The 17461-nt window shown below is 45.8% G+C and overlaps 1 protein-coding gene across 1 annotated transcript in view; it reads right to left on the bottom strand.

The window, feature by feature from the left end:
* TNNI3K (TNNI3 interacting kinase) overlaps nt 1-17461 on the bottom strand; it is a 97859-nt gene that overhangs the window by 8103 nt on the left and 72295 nt on the right. The window contains exons 22-23 of the mRNA XM_050901015.1: nt 6783-6842; nt 4978-5147 (exon numbers count right to left, since the gene is read on the bottom strand). Of these exons, the coding sequence (XP_050756972.1) occupies nt 4978-5147; nt 6783-6842 (230 nt within the window). The remainder of the gene's footprint in view (nt 1-4977; nt 5148-6782; nt 6843-17461) is intronic.

Genomic DNA, 17461 nt, shown 5'->3' with positions numbered 1-17461 from the left:
CCCCATTCACTCAGTCACTTTGCTATATGTTTTTTCTTTAAATTTCCTGTCAGTTGGGTGAGGGTTTACGTTAACTAACCAGAAGAGCTGAAACCATCTTCAGTAAATTGTTGAGCAGCCTCTCTAGGCATTAAGTCTGGAAGGGGAAGAAATTGCTGCTTGGAAAGAACCTGAAAAAAGCTTGGAAAGAGTGACCTTTCCCTTGACAACAAATTTAAAACTTTTATCTAAGGGATAACTCAGCTTTGCTCTTCTTGTCCTCTGTTCTGTGAGAAAAGGTGGTTTGTAAGGGACCAGGCACTTGCCATCAGTCCAAGAGGACAGCTGCCCGGCAGAAAGTACACTAGCATGAAAGGTGGAGAGAAACCACACAGGTGATAGTGCCTGCTGCGAGTGTCTGCGGGACTGTTGTTTAGCCTGGAGAAAGGGAGGTGTTAGCAGGGGAGAAGAAAAGGACGTCTTTCTGCTAGAGGAAATAAACCCATCAAAATGCCTTGATTTTCTGCGGCTGCTTCCTGAACAGACCAAGTTTCCCTTGCAAATCTGCGCTAAGGCATTAAAAGCAGGATGCTGCATCCCGTGATCCCACCCATGCATGTACGCACGTCAGTGAAAACTGATCCACGCGTGACACACAAGCTTCTTGGTTCAGCAATGGCAGTGCTGCTTTCGTAGGCTTTGCACCTAAGCCCCAGAGCCCGAGCACAGCAGAGTTCTGCAGCCCTGCCTGTCGCTAATTACAGACCAGCATCTAGCGACAGAGATCTGAGAGTGTCACTCTCTGCAGGACGAGACCCAACACGGGAGTGATCCGAGGCTGGAACCGTCTCTCCTGCTGGCCTGGAGGGATGGTGCCCAGCTCAGGACGGTGCCTTTCCAGGGCAGACCTGCGGCACTGCTCGCGGTTCCAGGCTGAGCTGTGAAATCCCACCCAGCTGCCTGCAGCTTCACAGCCCCTGCCTCAGCCCCGGGGCCCTCCCCCACGCGTGGGTGCTGCTGCCCCGGTCTGCAACCTGCTCGTGGAGAGCGGGAGAAGATGCTGGGTGGCACTGCACCGGGGACTGTCCCCCCGAGGGTCTGCCTGCAAAGAGCCACGGACAGACAGGCTGCCAGCCCGCAGGACGGACGGGCACGCTCCCCGCTCCTCCCTCCTTCGCCGCTCACCCGGGACAGGAGCTGGTGCGCACCGGAGGAAGGGGACCTGAGCTGTCTGCGCGGCGGCGGTCCGTGCAGTGCCGCCAAGCCAGGGCACCTACAGCAAGTGCTGCTCAGCAAGACGTTACTTCTGTGCGCAGGACCGGCGTGCACAGAGCTCCTGAGGTATGTCCAGCTGATGAGCGAGGCTCTGCCTGCACGCACCCAACAACTGTTTTGTGGCAGACACGGCAACGTTTGCTGCATGATTCCTCTGTTCTGCACGGACAAGGAATTCTTTCAGAATATTACAACATACCACATCATGCAGACATATATTTGCTGTTTGAGGCAGCCTGTAGCACAGGCTACAGAGCAGCCCCTGCCAGGCCCATCAGACGTGTTAATATCACTGTGCAAAGATGCAAAGAAAGGACACCCCAAGTATTTCTGACTTGGGTTAATTGGGAGCTACTTAAACAAGAACAGACTATTCTTTTGCAGATGTTGTCCTTGGACTCTGTGGGAAATGCTAAAGGTGTAAAGAAGTAGAAAATCAACAGTTAAAGCTTCTATATGGTGATGAGTTGACATGTTAAGCTGTCCTGTCAGACAATTAAAATGCACTGCTATTGCATCCAATTCATTACGAGACTCCTGCATCCCGCCATGACGGAGAGCGATCCGCTAAACAGACGCTGAAGTTACAGGGCAAGAAACAAACCAATAACTCCAGTGCCATGGCTGTTTAACTCCATGCATGGTACATGGAGATTTCATCGGACGAATTGTTTCTGCCATGGTGTGGGGTTGCACACTGCGGTGTTTCATAGGACATGAAGTCGTCAGAGCAGATGGAAACAGGAGGCAGCCCAGGAAATACAGTCCAGCTGGGGAAAAAACCAACATGACCCCTTCCCTCTGAAAATGCCTATGCTCACAAAAATGAAACCCTAAGAAACAGTTGTCATTAGGAAGTGAAGTCATTAATCATCTCAGTGTGTTGTATAATTGAAAACTACTGAAACTGTGGAAACCATTCCCTTTTTGTCGAGTGTTGTGCCTCTGGGTGAATCTTTCTGGGTGCTATTTATAGATTTGAATGTTGTTAGTTTGTATGGCAGAGCATTTGATAAAAGAATGCACCTTTAAATAACCGCTGGGGTTATAGAGGAGCCCATTTTGGTGGGCTAACGAGCCTCAGTGCTGCACTGGGAACACTGAATTACAGGACAAGAGGGGCACTTGCAAGTGCCCCTTCTCTCTCTCTCTCATGTCTACACTAACCTAGATATGTCACTTTCTGATTCTTTTCATGCAAATTATTACATTCAACAGCAAAATCTGGCCCTTTACGGAAAATAAAAGTCTAGCTCACATTGCCTTCATCCTGACCTCAGTGCCCACCTCCATGTCCTGCTCCAGCAGCATATGACAAAAGCAAAGCCATTTCTAGGATATCGCATTTTGCCAAATGAACGTTTTGGGTCTGATCTATATTTTCATGTAAAAGATTTCAGTGTCTGTCTGCAGGTGTTTGCCTTCTGCCTCTCCATCTGAGCCCCTGAACAGGCAAAGGATTGATTTATTTTGCTCCTCTATTCCAGCTCCCCATTTTAGCTGATTGTATTTCTGAACTCTCCACATCCCGGTTAAGAGGAACGTATCGCGAGGGCATGGCTTGCTCTGCTGTTACGTTTCTGACTGCTAAGTGGTGCTAAAGGGTAAAGTTTAGACTAAGTGCACTGCTCTTCTGGCAGAGATTAAGAGCACCATTTCATTTTCACAGTACTCTCGCTCCCCATGGGATAGAGATGGGAGATTGCTAAATTTGCCCTCAAAACCAGGTCTCCCAAGTGGCAGGGTAAACTGCCTCAGATATTAACTTAATGGTACAATAATATAGAGAACCCACGTGTGACTTTGCCTTAAAAAATATTGGGAGGTCTTCTTATCTGTCTATGGTCGTAAATGGAATGTACATGCAATTTTTAGGATGTACTCCAGTAGGAACAGCCCCAGCAATGCTGACTCCCACAACTCTCTGTCAGGCTGAGATCCTTTTCCTCTTCCTTAAGAAAAAGGGACCTGGCATTTGTACCTCCTGCCTCTGTACCTGCTGGGACAGTCTGGTTTGTGTCTGTCTGTCCCTGCCCTTCTCGGCACGGACACCTTCACGTGCCGCCCTCCCCAGACAGCAGCCTGGGATCTGTGATGAGCGCGGGTGGCAGCCCCAGTCTGGCGGAGCTCTCTCCTGGTACTGCAACACCGTCTTCCCGTGGCACAGCCCACTTCATTCGTTTAATCATATCACAATTTGAGATCAAGATGAAAAAAACGAAAACTAAACCCCAGACCTGAGAAACACAACATCAAAAGATGGCACCTCTTCAATTACTTTGCTTTTCTACCACAGCCGCTCTCTGGGATCACTAGTCTCTCCCCATGTTTTATCTTCATCACAGGCTCTTATGGTCAGGGAGCTGGGTGTTCTTCCTGTCCATAAACCTCCCTCTCATTAAATAAACTCCACTAATACTAAGAATCTAATAGAGGTGAGGGCATGTTAGAAATCAGTTGTCAGACACTTGGTCAGACACAAGCTATGCACTCCCTAAAGGGGACGTATACATACAAATGTAACAGGAAACAAACTTTCTCGTACATAATAATCATAATGGCATTTCAGTGTGACCTTTCTTCCCAAATTTGCTTATTTCTAGGATTTTCAGCTGGGTTTTCCCAAGTGTGCCCTATTCCTCCTAATCAGAAGGACATGTCTGCCGTGTATTTTGGCAGAGATAACAAGCCATGCTTGTGATATGAGTCAGCAAATATACTTATCACATTTCTGCAGGGCTTGGATTTCTGCTGAGAGAGGTGAGCTCACCGGATAGCTCTGGCCCCTTGCGAGGACTAGCGAATCCTGCCCTCCTGTTTTGATGCGGCACACGAACACAGCCTCCTCTATTTTTCAGACAACACGTAGAGGTTATACTGCCTCCAGTACAACAAACTGGTCTGTCAACCACAAAAAATCTCCGGCAGGAGTCAGCTCCCCTAAATGGCACGACTTCGCAGAAGTAACTATATGAGCAGCTCTCCGAAACGTGAACAGTGCCCGCACCGTGCAGGAGGCTTGTCAGGCTCCCTGCCACAGTGCCGCCTGGTGCCTCCAGCCACGTCATTTGGTACTGAAATGCTGTCTAACCTGGGTTTTCCATCTTGTCACTGATGCCACACGCTGGAGTATTTTTTTCTTTATTTTTTTCCAAAGAAAAATGTGTCTTTTAGCTTTTCTTTGGTGAAATTTTTCAAATTGAAGACACATTGTGATGTAAACACTGGCCTTCCCAGACCTGCTGGCAGGTAGTGAAGGTGCATCCATCTAATGACCGCTCGTCTCTGTCCCCTTGGATGGGCAGTCATCGGTCTTTTGTTTCATGTGATAAAGCAGTGGTACTGTGTGTAGAGCCCGTACACGGCAGGACTTGATTTTCTACTATTTTTGTGTTACTCATAGCGAAAAACGCAAATGCTTAGCTGTTGTCTTGGCAGCAGGATGGCTTCCACAGCATTCAGATAACCCAAACACCCTGTGCTACAGCAGTTACAGAAGACAAGACAGCAGAAGTGCTTTCCCCAGCTGGCCCTGGCAGTGGATCAGCCCCGGGGTGTGTTTCTACCGCTGGCTTCCCACGCAGCCGCATCCCCTAGCTGGGCACAATCCCTGCTGCGGGCAACTCCCGTTTTAGGGACGTGAGCCACGCACTCTTGGGGAGGATGCTTTCTGTCCCTTTCAGAGTAAGCGCTCTCCTCAGCCCTGCGGTGACTGGTACGTACCTCTGTGACCAGACAGCGTAAGCTCGTGCATTCAAGGCATATTCCAATTCAAACCGACTACGTAGCGCTGCAACGTGGCTACGGCCAGGACCTCCTCGTGCAACGAGACAGTCCGAAGATGAGGAGGGAGACAGAGAACCGCTGCTGTTGCTGGAGGCTGGAGACATTAACTGGATTTAAAAAAAAAAAAAAGGCGGCACTGTTATTACATATTTACAAGTCTTCCCTCAGCTCTTTCTCATAAGTTGTGTGTCCCGCATTTCCTTTATAGTTTGGATGAAAAAAGCAGTGCCTCCTGACTCTGATCAGCTGAGGAGAACTGGATGCTGCCTGCCAAATAAAGCGGTGAATTCATCATCGCCTGGGGTTTTCAAGCTGGGCTTGGATGGCTTTCCAGAAGACATGCTTTAGTTCAGCCATGAGTTATGTGGCTTGCGAGCATCCTCTGTGCAGCTGGGAGACGTCACTGCCGGCCCGGCGGGAGCCACCGGCTGAGACTCTTCCATCTGCACCAGAACGGTGGCAGTGCTGCCTGATCACAGCGGTCCCGTCCGAGTGTCCCAGGACAGGAATTCAGACTGACGGGGCAATGTAAACGCAGGGCTAGCACATCAATGTATGTGTTTATACATATGGACCAACCATACAACACAGGTACCTGCAGCAGCAGGGACCCAGACTTGCTGGCACAAAAGGTCCCTGCCACTCCGGGTTTCAGAGATACTTAAAAGGAGCACAAATGATTTGCTGAGAGAGGAGAAGAAAAAAGAGATGAAATAGAGGGAGATGGAGAGAGAAAACTCTCCACCTTCATCCTTCATTGGCTGCAGTACTTAACTTACTAGAGATCTTGTTCCTTAAAACTCCTCTCAAACAAGGCTTTGCCCTGGACACAGTGGGGCTTAGGTCTAACTCCCCAGCTAAATAATGCTTTCTTTTTTTTTTTTTTTTTTTTTGTATGTGAGCTCTTGCCCCAGATTTCTTCCTGCAGGCACTGCTGCCTATGTATCATAGAAGTCAGGTCTCCTATGAGATGACACAGTTTCTTGTGATCTAGTGCTTCACTTTTTTTTTACACTTAAAAGCTTCCACCTACGCATAGAGCAACCAGCTGCAGTCAGAGCATGAAGAAATGTAAAAGATTATGGGTGTCTTTTCTGACCCTTAAGCTCAAGAGCAGCGATCCATTTTAAAAGGAAGTTTTTTGTTTTTTTTTTTTTTTTAAACTCTTACATGCATACACACACAAACACAGAAAATAGAATATCAGGAATTGCAGCCCTGAATCATTTACTTTCTGTTTGACCACTTATCTTACAGCAGGCTGAAGGCAGATACATCCATCTGTGTCATAGCCCCAGCCCAAAGCAGGAGTTGCCTTTGCATTTATCCTTCTTATATTTTCTCTTTTTACCTTTCTCCCAAGGGTCTTGGCCAGTTTGTCTTTTTAAACCAAGCAGTCTTGAATGGGATGAATGGGAGTAAAAAATTCTGCCCATGACTACTGTGAAGTGCATCCCCACAGCACTGGTCACGCTCTCTCTTCAGCGTACCTCTCCGAGTAGCTCCTGACACTCACAGCAGTATCTGGTCCCTGCCTCCTCCTCCTGGCACCCTTATAAACCACTGCTGACAATGATGTGCCTCAAAAATACAGTGTGTTGGCTAGCAATAGGACGAAGCAGCTCAAGCAGCTTGCAGGCTCCGAGGCCACCACTTTCCTCAGCTGCTGCTGCTCTCCCCACTTGTACTCCCGACCATGCAGCACACGCACAGACACTCCCCAGTGGAAATAAGGTCCTTACCTCAATATTGCACAGGCATTCTTCTAATTTTGTGACTACTTCTGAAAACTCTGGTCTCCCCTGTGAACACAATAGAAAAAGCAGAGCTGTGTTAAAAATGGAAGGGGGGCACATCTTCCGTGATTAAACTGACTCATAGATACATGATGAATCACAGCTCCCCTCCATTTCCCTTTCTCTGAATTTCATGGCATTGCTTTCAGTCTGCTTGGGAATCTGATGGGAACTGCAAGTTCAGTACTAAGCTACGAAACTAAGAGGTGTGTGTATAACAACTTTAACTGCATTATTCTTCTCTTTTTCTGTAACAATTAGATTTGAGCTAGATCATAAGATTACAAAAATACTAACGATAAATTCTTGGCTCTGCTTGTATATTGGGTATGCTTCCTCTTTGCCCGTAAACAAGACTTGGAAGAGAGCAACAGCTGTGAATAGCAGCGGACAAGCTCCTGACCAATACTGCACTTACGGCCACCCTCTTCCTTCCCTTGTTGGTGTGTTTGCATTGCTCCATGTGCACCATCTCCGCAGCCGCTCCCCACCGCCTGCCCGACCCGCTCCCGGACACGTGTCTCCACCTCTGCGTGCTTTATGTGGCACAAGACTTTGTGGAGGCCGTGCTAGGGACAGGATCAGGCAACTGAGGGGAACGACAAACATACCTCCTTCTTGTTATTGCTGATCAATACCCTGTTCCAGGTTACAGCACAGTCTTCCCAGGGAAGTTCAGGCTTCACTAAAGCATTGCATACAATGGTGTTTGACAGAGGAGGACTGGGAATACCTTAAGTAACTGTTAAACAAGCTCCTCATTCCCATCCACACATCTTCCTCAACAAAATTGCCTGCATAATTTAAGAGCTTTAGGACAAAGTCCTGCAGCCCTCACATCTATGACCGATAGCAGAGGGATAATACACACAAATAAGACTTCAGGTTTTAGCCCTTTGTGAGAAAGTATAGTAACAAAATGGGTGTTAAATGCTTTTCTTTCTCAAAAGGCTAAGAAAGAAAATTACCAGTCCATTTTAAGTTCCATAGACTTGTCCTTGTCTGCAGTTACATAGGAAAGGGAGGGAGAAAAGCGTGTGTATTGGTGTCCACAGCAGTGTCCTGGCTGATATGTGTTCCTTGTGCTAGTGGCTTAAGGCAGCGAGACAGCCCACATCCTTCTCCTGCCTCTGGCCACCAGCCCTCCCCCGGAGCGTGCTGCCTGACGAAGAGGAGCTGTGATGGAGGTCTGCGGAGAGCCGGGGGGCAGACCTCGGCCGATTTCTCCTGACTTCTCCTGCCAGCCTTTCTACGAGGGTGACAAGCTGTGGCAGAGACAGGATTTCTCCACTGACATTTGACAGTGCCCTGGGTGCTTCCTTCCTCAGCCAGTCTTTAAAGCCTTCTGCTCTTCTGACTACTTCGATCGTTCTGCCACATGATGCCAACCACCGCACTGAGATACTCCACTTGAAAAAACACTTTGGAAAGACACTGTTCCCACAGTGAGCCAGATTCTCAGGCTCCAGTAAGCACTGCCGTGAGTAACTCATGCCTAGGAAGGTGTTGGGGAAAACTACCATGGCAAAAACTACCCTCTGAACACAGAGTCCTTCACAGGGACAAGGAGTCCTCGGAGCTGGCTCTTCTTTAGCTGGGTGAAGGCTGGTGGGAAGAAGGGAGATCCCATCCAATGACTGGACAGATTTCAGTGCTTCCTTTTATAAAGGATTCTGTTATAAAGCAGTATATGACAACACTAGAGTATCCCTGAGCTCTAGTCTACAAAGTGTTCAAGAAATACTGCATTTATTGCATGTGATAAGCTCTATCACCTTCAATGGAACTTGATCGGAGCCCATTGGAGCCCATCAGAGCCCATGGAAGAACTGACTGTAGCATTAGAGTTGTACTTAACAAAACTAAAACAATGCTTATTTTCTTTACGGAACTAAGCCTCAGGTACTATGGCAAATACTTTGACTCTAATTAAAGCTTACAAATTAAAATAGCTAATGAAAAATGCTGCTTAAGAGACACTGTCTAATTTTCTAGTCATCGGTTTGCCTTTGGAAACAACTACTGTCAAAAGTTTCCGGAAAACAGATGTTCAAGTACCTGATAAATAGTAACAGTGACATGACACATGGGAACTAGTTTTCAGTTGGGATGAACCTTGAATGAAATTAAAGACAAATAAAAGGATAAATTTTCAAATTTGGAGGCATTTCATAGACATCCAGCAAAATTCATACAGATATACTCAATTTTCTGCCTCTTTTTTTTTTTTTTTTTTTTAAACTGAGCAAACCTCTTGGACGATTCTGACCTGTGAACACATGTTGAGCCCCAAAATTCGCCATTTTCCCCTAATAAAGAACCTCTCTTTTAAGTAAATGTCTTTGTTTATGTGTCTACAGTGAGATGCTGTAAAATGGATATCGATATGGTGATGCTTTTTATCTTTTAGGTATATTGCTCATTCTGTTTGTTATGGTGTTTCACTAATAGCATTCACTCCCTCCTCTTGAGTGGTATGCTCAGCAGACATCACTGTGCCAAGGATTATTATACGTGCTAGATAACTAAGTGAGACACCTTGAAAGGATTGCTTGTTAATCTCTGCAGTGAATCTACAGCAGTATTGTAGACTTGTATTGACTGTTTTAGGGTAGGCTGTTGACTGCACAGCAAACCTTGCAAATGCTAACAAGAGGGTGATAACACTGCTTTATTTTTCTCTGGCCAGTGGCCCCCCTGAATCTATTCCAAGGCCCTCAGAAGTAACTCAAAACCTTTGTTACTGGGAATGGTAGCAAAACACCTTTAATAAAGCTCATTTTAATAAGTTTTTGCCCACATCTTGTGCAAAGTTCAAGCCATCCACTGGCTGATTGAACTATCAATTGCCTTATAATTCTATCACGCAGCTCTCAAACATTAGCAAGATTAAGTGATGTTGGAGTGATACTGGTGAGTAACAAAGTGCATTAGGATGCTGAAAAGATGGTTTCTTTTTATTGGGGCTAAATGAGCTGTGGAAATGCTAACAAGATACAGTGACTATATCCATTACATAGTGCTTGCTTAAGTCAACAATTTAATATGACATCTTATTAATAAATTTAAACAGAATGTGAGTTACATGCTGATGATCATTAGCAGCTACTTTATAGTTACATGGAAAGCAAACCAAATCACCCCCCCCCCCCCCGCCCTAATGTTAGCTCATAAAGTGCAAAGACAAGAGCATATTCAAGAATCCAGGAAACACTAATAACAATAAATAAACTAGTGATGAGCTAAACTAGCTATGCCCTGCACTGCAAATACATTTTATCCGCAATTCTCACACCGATATATTACGCACATAACCAGTAAGGATTACGGTAAGGGGGCAAAGCTCACTGCAGTCAATCGGTTGCCCAAAGTCACACAAACCTCCCTCTTCCCCTGTCTTGGCAGATCACTTCAGCATGTGGTTTAGTTCACTAAACCAGGTAAGAAAACTCTCAAGTATCCAGGACAAGGACAGGTTTAGGCACATGATAACCTGACTTTCTAAGCTAGGCTAACTAGAAAAGGGACTCCAGGGCACAAATCCAGGACTCTGTTTCCAGTAGGAAATTCGAAGTCACAGTATCTGGTTCAGCAATAAGATGCTGTAACATGAAACAAGGTCTCCTGTAACACCAGAAAATTACACAGGTTCCAAAATCCGCTCCCAGTCATCAGAAATGAAACTTCCACGTTGTACAATGAAGACCTCGAATGCCAGAATAGCACCAGAAAACCAACCAACCAACCAACCAACCAACCAAAGTTTCCAAACCCAAAGCCTACCCCTGCAATGTGTTTCCTAAAGCAGCTAACCCACTTTGTGGAACGTTTTCTAAGCAAACTGAATTTCCAGTCTCTGGAGTATATTTCTTGACTTTTCAGACAGTTTAGAGCCATGTGCGAAACTACCCGTGCAATTGCTGCAGCGGCATATGCAAAGATGGCATTATAGTGCACACAAGGTCCCTTGCCTGGCTGGCACACAGAGGCATATAAAGGACCTACCCATCTCCATAGTCCTCTGTGTGAGAAATGCTTCATAGAGGTGACATTCACCTGGCTGCTTTCTGTTTTCCATCACCAAAGAACACTGTCAAAGCCCAGAAGTTGTGAACAAACCCATCATTCTTACGCTCTACAAATGCCGGAACAGTAACACTGTCAGGAAGACAGCCCTGGCTCATCTGAGCCAGCGCAGGTGCCCGCACTCCAATATCTGCATCTGCATTTTCATGTGCAAATACACAGATCTGTGTACAATCCATCCAGTCAGGAAATACAGCTGGGACGTGGCATCAGAAAAGTGCTGGTTATCAACCCCACTTGGGAAGATTTGACCCTCAATATAAGGACAGAGACATAAAGACTAGTTAGGGGAGGGTCACTGGTGTCCCTCTACCATGGATGGTCTCAAGCACCATTAAATCCTGCTCTGGCCCTAAGGGCTAGCAGTTTGAGGATAATGGTGTTTCTGCAGTCTTGCTTTAGTTAGCTGATGTTCCCTTTAGTGCAGAAATAGCAACAGACTGCAAAAGCCAACATAAACCATCTTTCTTTAACCACCATTTTATAATCTCAGAAGGGAACACTTGTGTATTTTATTTTCTTTAATGCTGCTGCTATTGAGTTAACTGGGATAGTCAGACGGACTTCTCCAATCATTAAAAACCAGTCACAATTGCAGCATGTGAGAAAGGTGCCGTAGCAACCACATTACTGCAATAACTCCTTGTGAAATCAGACTCCTATCTTGCAGACGTTGCTGGGCTCCAAAAGACAGTAATTACAGCAGATGCAACACACATTTTTGAAATTCACAGTACGGTTACTTTCTATCCTAAAGAAGAGTTTATTAATTGTAACACATATCTGAGGTTTGTCTCTATCAGCATTAATCAGAGTCCCACATGAAAATTCCCAGGGTATCAGCCGGGGAAAAAATTTTCATTGTGTTTACTATTTTAAGCCTCTGAAAATTAAATTCCATATCATACAGGGGGAAAATTGAAATAATAGGAAGACCCATAAAGAGTTTAGACAGCTGGAATAGGAGAGGCCCGGTTTAGGATTAGCAGTGGTGTAGCTGATGAGAATGAGCCACTCCGGGCGAGCAGTGCGTGTGAAATGCATACATCGTTGGCTTGTACCCTGCCTGGCTCTAAGCGCTGTTGCTTTCTCACTTCCCTGAGCAATGAAGAATGCATCCCAAAACAACAGCAATGATAATGATAAGCAATGTAGGCATTTCGAAATATAATAGAAGAGATGGCTTTCAGTTTTTCAAACAAATATGTCATGTCATGGCGTAGCAAAAAAAAAAAAAAATCTAACCGTTAGATACACAGGAGAATTACACAATGCTTCTGATAAATGATTGAGTGCCTGGATGAAGCGGAAGGCTGGAGGAGGGCTGGGTCCCTCCAATTCAGTCCAGGCAAGACGGAGAATATGGCAGTGAGCTGGGCGATGCAGCTGGACAGACTGACAGAACTGGGCACGGACGGAGAGATTGCAGCTCAGCATGAGGAGAGGGAGCCACTGGGGAACAGGATTAGCTCCTGCATTGCTCCCCCAGCGCCTGTGGTGAACAGCGTTTTCGCCATCTGAGGCTGGCAAAGAAGCATGTGTGTGAACATTGTCACCGCTACTCCTTCTCACCTTCCCACGCTGCAGTGTCCTCTCCACGGCACTGCCCTTACCATTGCTTGGAGTCTTGCCCTGTATTCCTGAAGTCTCAACCTGGGAGCAGGCTACCCCGTTATCAATCACAGCTATCGGTAGGTTTTGGGGGGGGGGAAATGCGAGGAGTTGGTGTAAGCTCTGGAGCTGTTAATGCTTTGACACGTGCTTGTCCGAGAGACCCTCCACATGCTCGTGCGCTGATGTCCCCCGTGCTCCAGGCCACAGCTGAAACGGCCCGGCTACGGAGACGGGTCCTGTAAGTGACCCCTCGTCTGTCCCAGCAGACACTGAACCAGAGAGCACCAGACTGGGACTTCTGCAAGGCACAGCTGTCCCCAGGCCTTTGGGAAAGATTTACAGCTGACTGTATTTGTTCTCTTTTAGTACCCCAAATATATTTGCCACTGGATGTCAACATAGTATGAGTACTCCTTGAATAAAGCAGTGTTAATTAAAGGAACAGACACCTTCCTGGGATTTCAGAAATTAAAAAGCAATGAGTAAATTTTTTTCCCCCCAATAATCCAAAAGAACCACTTTCTTTGCATTGGAACAAGTGAAAAACATGGTTTGCCAGCTCCAAAGATCATAAATATGATCTTTTTAGGATTAAAGCTACAATAGGAAACAGAGATCAAGAACCAGAATATTTCTACAACTTGTAAATCATGTTCCTGTTTCTCTTTTACAGCTGCTCCTGTAAAAACTAACAACGCCTTAAGCATCCCTTATGGGATGCTTACAACAAGTCAAAGGTGTTTCGAGGACGTTTTGTGCCCCAGACAAAAGGAGCAATTCCAGGAAATGGGAGGACCCCGCAGGATGAAGAAAAAGGGCTGGAGTCCTGCAGAGGTGGTTTCCCTGCATGGAGCTCGGTGCGACTGCCCGGTCAGTGCATTGGCCATCTGAGCCACTGGTGAATGTTCAGCGCTGGTTTTGAATGTGACACCCCAGGCAGTGTGCGTAGCTGTCACTGTCACACCTTTTAGCTGCTTGAGGTGGCTGCAGTGTTTTCTCTCCTCAAATCCCATATAACACTTCACACTTGTCACCTACATGTCCCTCTCCCGCTGAAGTGTGGGAACACTTGTTCCTGTGTGCTGACCCTCATTTCTGTACCGCTGCCAAAAGCCATCCTTGAACATACTCTCTTTCACCTTATAGCTTAAAATTTTGCCTGCAGCCATACCACTGCCTGCAGTCAAATCACCTAAGGCTGAAATCTCATGTGAGCTCTCAGGCTCAGAAAGGTTAGCCATAGTCCGTACTTGGACAAAGACTGCTGGGAAGCAAAACAAAACATGACAGCCCATCTTGGAGCCCAATGGGTTTTCTTAGCTTCTTTTAAGTCTTTCTATTGCTTGGGCTAATCATGGCTTTGCATTTGTTCTTGCTGCTCATGCAGCCTTTGACCCCTGAGGCTTGCTCCCTCTCTCCCTACAGACTGCAGGACCTGTTCTGAGTTTCCAAAAGGCACGGTATTTTATCTTTTATCTTCTACACTCATCATGTGTTTCGAGTGAGCTCTGTCTTCTGTAGATGTGGCTTCCCTGTCTTTGGCTAGACCAGTTCTACTAAGCCCTGTGTCAGTAATCAAAACTATCATCTTTCTTTACAAGATAGTGAAGAAATTTTCTGGTGGAGCGATTCTTCAAAACAGCAGGGCAATTCTGGTCCACTGTTATGGCGTCTACATGCTCACAGCCTGGCCGGGAGGCAGAGATGCATTAGTGATAAACTCAGCTCAGCGTAAGCGTGAAGCCTGGTAAAGTCTACATGGCCTGAATTACATGTGAACAGACTTGTTCTCACATGCAGTTACTCAGAATGCATCACCATCTGGAGAAAGTCTGAGGGGTCATCATCAGGTGATTAACTGCAGGGACTAACGGGATCTCTGCACTGCTGCCAAATATGCCTGCAGAGCTGCCACTACTCTGCATCTAACAGGCTGCTCTGCCAAATCTTATCCAGTGTTGCAAGGTATGTATGCATTGTACTACCTGTGAGACGATGTGGCAGAAGACTTTAATTGATCTTATTATTCTCCCTCAATTTCCAACCACTGTAGAGTGCAAGAAAACTACCACAGTATTTTCAAATTTATATTTTCCTAACAATGTGCTTATGTATGCAATTTTGTCTTTTAAATTTGTTATTTGTTACAGGAGTTGTTGGTCTCTCTTGTCTAGTCTTGGCCTTCTTTACCTGGAGACTTGAACAAGGTAGAGCAAATGAACATGCATCAGAAAACTCCAGATGCATCCCAGTGTGAACGTGAGCCAAGAAATTGTCTCACTATGGGATCCTGTAACCACTGCTTAGCTCAGGAAAATGAAATAATAGCCATGTCTATTGTTGGGTCTGACAAAGAAATGTGCCACTTCCTACCTGAAAATAGGCCTCATGCAATGCTAAAGGCAAATAAAATGTCCATATGCCTACAGACATCACTTAGGAGCATGCAGAGGGACACTGATCACAGGAGGAGTGGCTCATTCTCGTGCCCCAAGTGCAGGTTGATGGAGTTGTGCTCTCAAGAGCTTTACAGAAACGAGCCTGTGAATGATGAAGCAGAGGCCCTGAAAGAGGATTTCTGCGGAGCTGTTACTAACCCGAGCAGTCCGGGCCAGTGGGAAGATTTACAGACTACAGCACTGCATGGCCTTTCAAAGATTGGTAAAGGTGGATTTTCTTTTAGAAGAGGACAGAGAAGACTGTAAGGTGAGATCAGAATGAAATTCAAAAACCAGAAGGAATAACAGAGTTTGATTTTCCATCATCATGCATTTAATGAGGACATGTCTGAGTAAATCAGTGGCCATAAGCAAAATTCAGGGACACGTTATACTTCCTGTACACTGGTATACATGGCTGTAAAAAAAACAAAGTAGTGATGAACAGGTCCAAGTAGGAGATTGGCATGGTTTCCTAACCTTGCAGTCAGGTTAAAAGTAAAACCTGTAGAAGATAATATTGGACTAATATGAGGTAGGGACAGGCAAGTAGTATGTTTGGTTTGACTGAAAAGCAGAGGAACAATACAGAACTCCAGATTTTCCTACTCTATCCTTCAGAAAGCTGATGAATATTTTTAATCAGCAACAAAGTTATCTTTAAAAAACCCCTCACACTCACTCAAATTACTTACACATGCACAGTACTCCCGAGTAACAGAATGCCATTGAGGACAGTGGCATTTGAATAACTTTAACACTAGAGGGGTTATCTTTAGAATAATACAATACTATCACAGCATTCTGCAATACTCTCTGTGGAAGGGATCATGAAGGGGATCCTCTACCTTCTTAAGAACAAACGCAAGACAAGTGCCCTGGGTTTGTAACTGGGATGATGGAGTAGATTGGAAACTTCTGCCAGAGAGATGCAATATTTTTTTTTAAAGTGTTTTTAAAAGGAACCCAGATAATACACTGAACACTTTGAATTTGATGGCAGTTTAAAAATCAAGGTTTTATGTTAGTGAAAACTATTTCTGCTAGAGAAAAGAATCTGGTTTGCATCACCATCTCGGAGGCAGGACTGTCTTCCATTCCACATCCCTCTTCCTGTGGTCCTCCTTAGTTCTTCTCTCCTGCTCCCCAGACAGGGTCTGCCTTTTCTGAACAAATCCCCCCTGAAAGTTCCCTTCTCAAGAAAATCGTACTGATGTTAAACCATTCTTAAAAGTTTGTATCTTTCCACCACAGAAAAAGAAGAGCGCTAGACAGACTGTTCTTGCAGCCTTTTCACTGCATTGCACATTTTTTCTGAGTGCCATATAAAGCTGACTGTCATCTGTTATCCTGCAGCACTCCCAGGTTATCCGTTCTGGTTTCACAGAGCAGCACAACAGCATCCAGCCCACGACTGTGACTTCCTCAGCAGCAGCAGCAGCAGCACCACCACCACCACCACCACCACCACCACCACCACCAGCTCTTTCCTCTTGGCACTCCAGTCCGCGCGTAGGCCAGAGGAGGAGGACGGGGCGTCCCTCCCTCCCGGAACTACATCGGCAGAGGGAGAGGGGAAACGTGCCCAGCACTATGTTCTGCCTGAGTCACCAGTGGCCACTCATCTGCCATGAGAGCTGCACTTCCAAAAGCACTTATGCGGCAATATCTTGTCAAAAAGGTCCTTAACATTTACAATGAGGTTTTTAAAAAAGAATGTAAATGCCTTGCTCCATCCTGCTGCAGACTAGAGGTCTTTTACAAATCTGGTGATTATAAGCCCAAGTCCTTTCAATCAGATTATGCTCCCAAATCTTTTTTTTTAATGGTGAGACACAGCCCTTTCTGAAAATGTTGCCCTTGATGTCATTCCCTTTCTTTCCAAAGACCATACCAGGTTGGTCCAATCCATCACCCCAAGACTGTGGGCTGCTGCAAGTAGGAAAAAGTTACAGAGAAAAAACCACAACCCAACCCCCCCAAACCCCCAAAGACAGATGCCAAAGGAGCTATATGGAAGATAGAAGAGCACCTGCTCTGACATAGCTTATCTGTCCTCCATTCAGTCCATCTCATGGATCAAACATTATTATTTGATTTAAATAACTACATAAAGCAAAGATTTAGCCAAAGCTCTCTCATGAGCTTGAATCTTCATAGGTTTCCCTATGCACTACCTTTGGCCAGGACTGTTGGAGAATGCCTAATATTCTCACAGTCACAGCGAGAGCCATTATGAGCCAGCAGAACCACGATGCCTCCTTAGGCAGTCCTCTACGCACTGGGCAGCAATGGGGTTAACATGCTGCATTCCTGTTCCCACCTCACCCCCAGTCCTGGCTCCTGGTGATGTTGATGTCTCTGTATTGCAGGAAAGGCCTTAGAATTCAATCAGTTAATTATATTGGGCATTATAAAATGTGGCCGTAACATGAGAGTGTTGTCTTCATAGTGCTCTAAGGTGATAACTTCTTATCCTTCCTGCAT

This window comes from Gymnogyps californianus, chromosome 8 (genome assembly GCF_018139145.2).
Source record: "Gymnogyps californianus isolate 813 chromosome 8, ASM1813914v2, whole genome shotgun sequence".
NCBI classification, from domain to species: Eukaryota; Metazoa; Chordata; class Aves; order Accipitriformes; family Cathartidae; genus Gymnogyps; species Gymnogyps californianus.
This window is presented reverse-complemented; position numbering and strand designations above follow the sequence as displayed.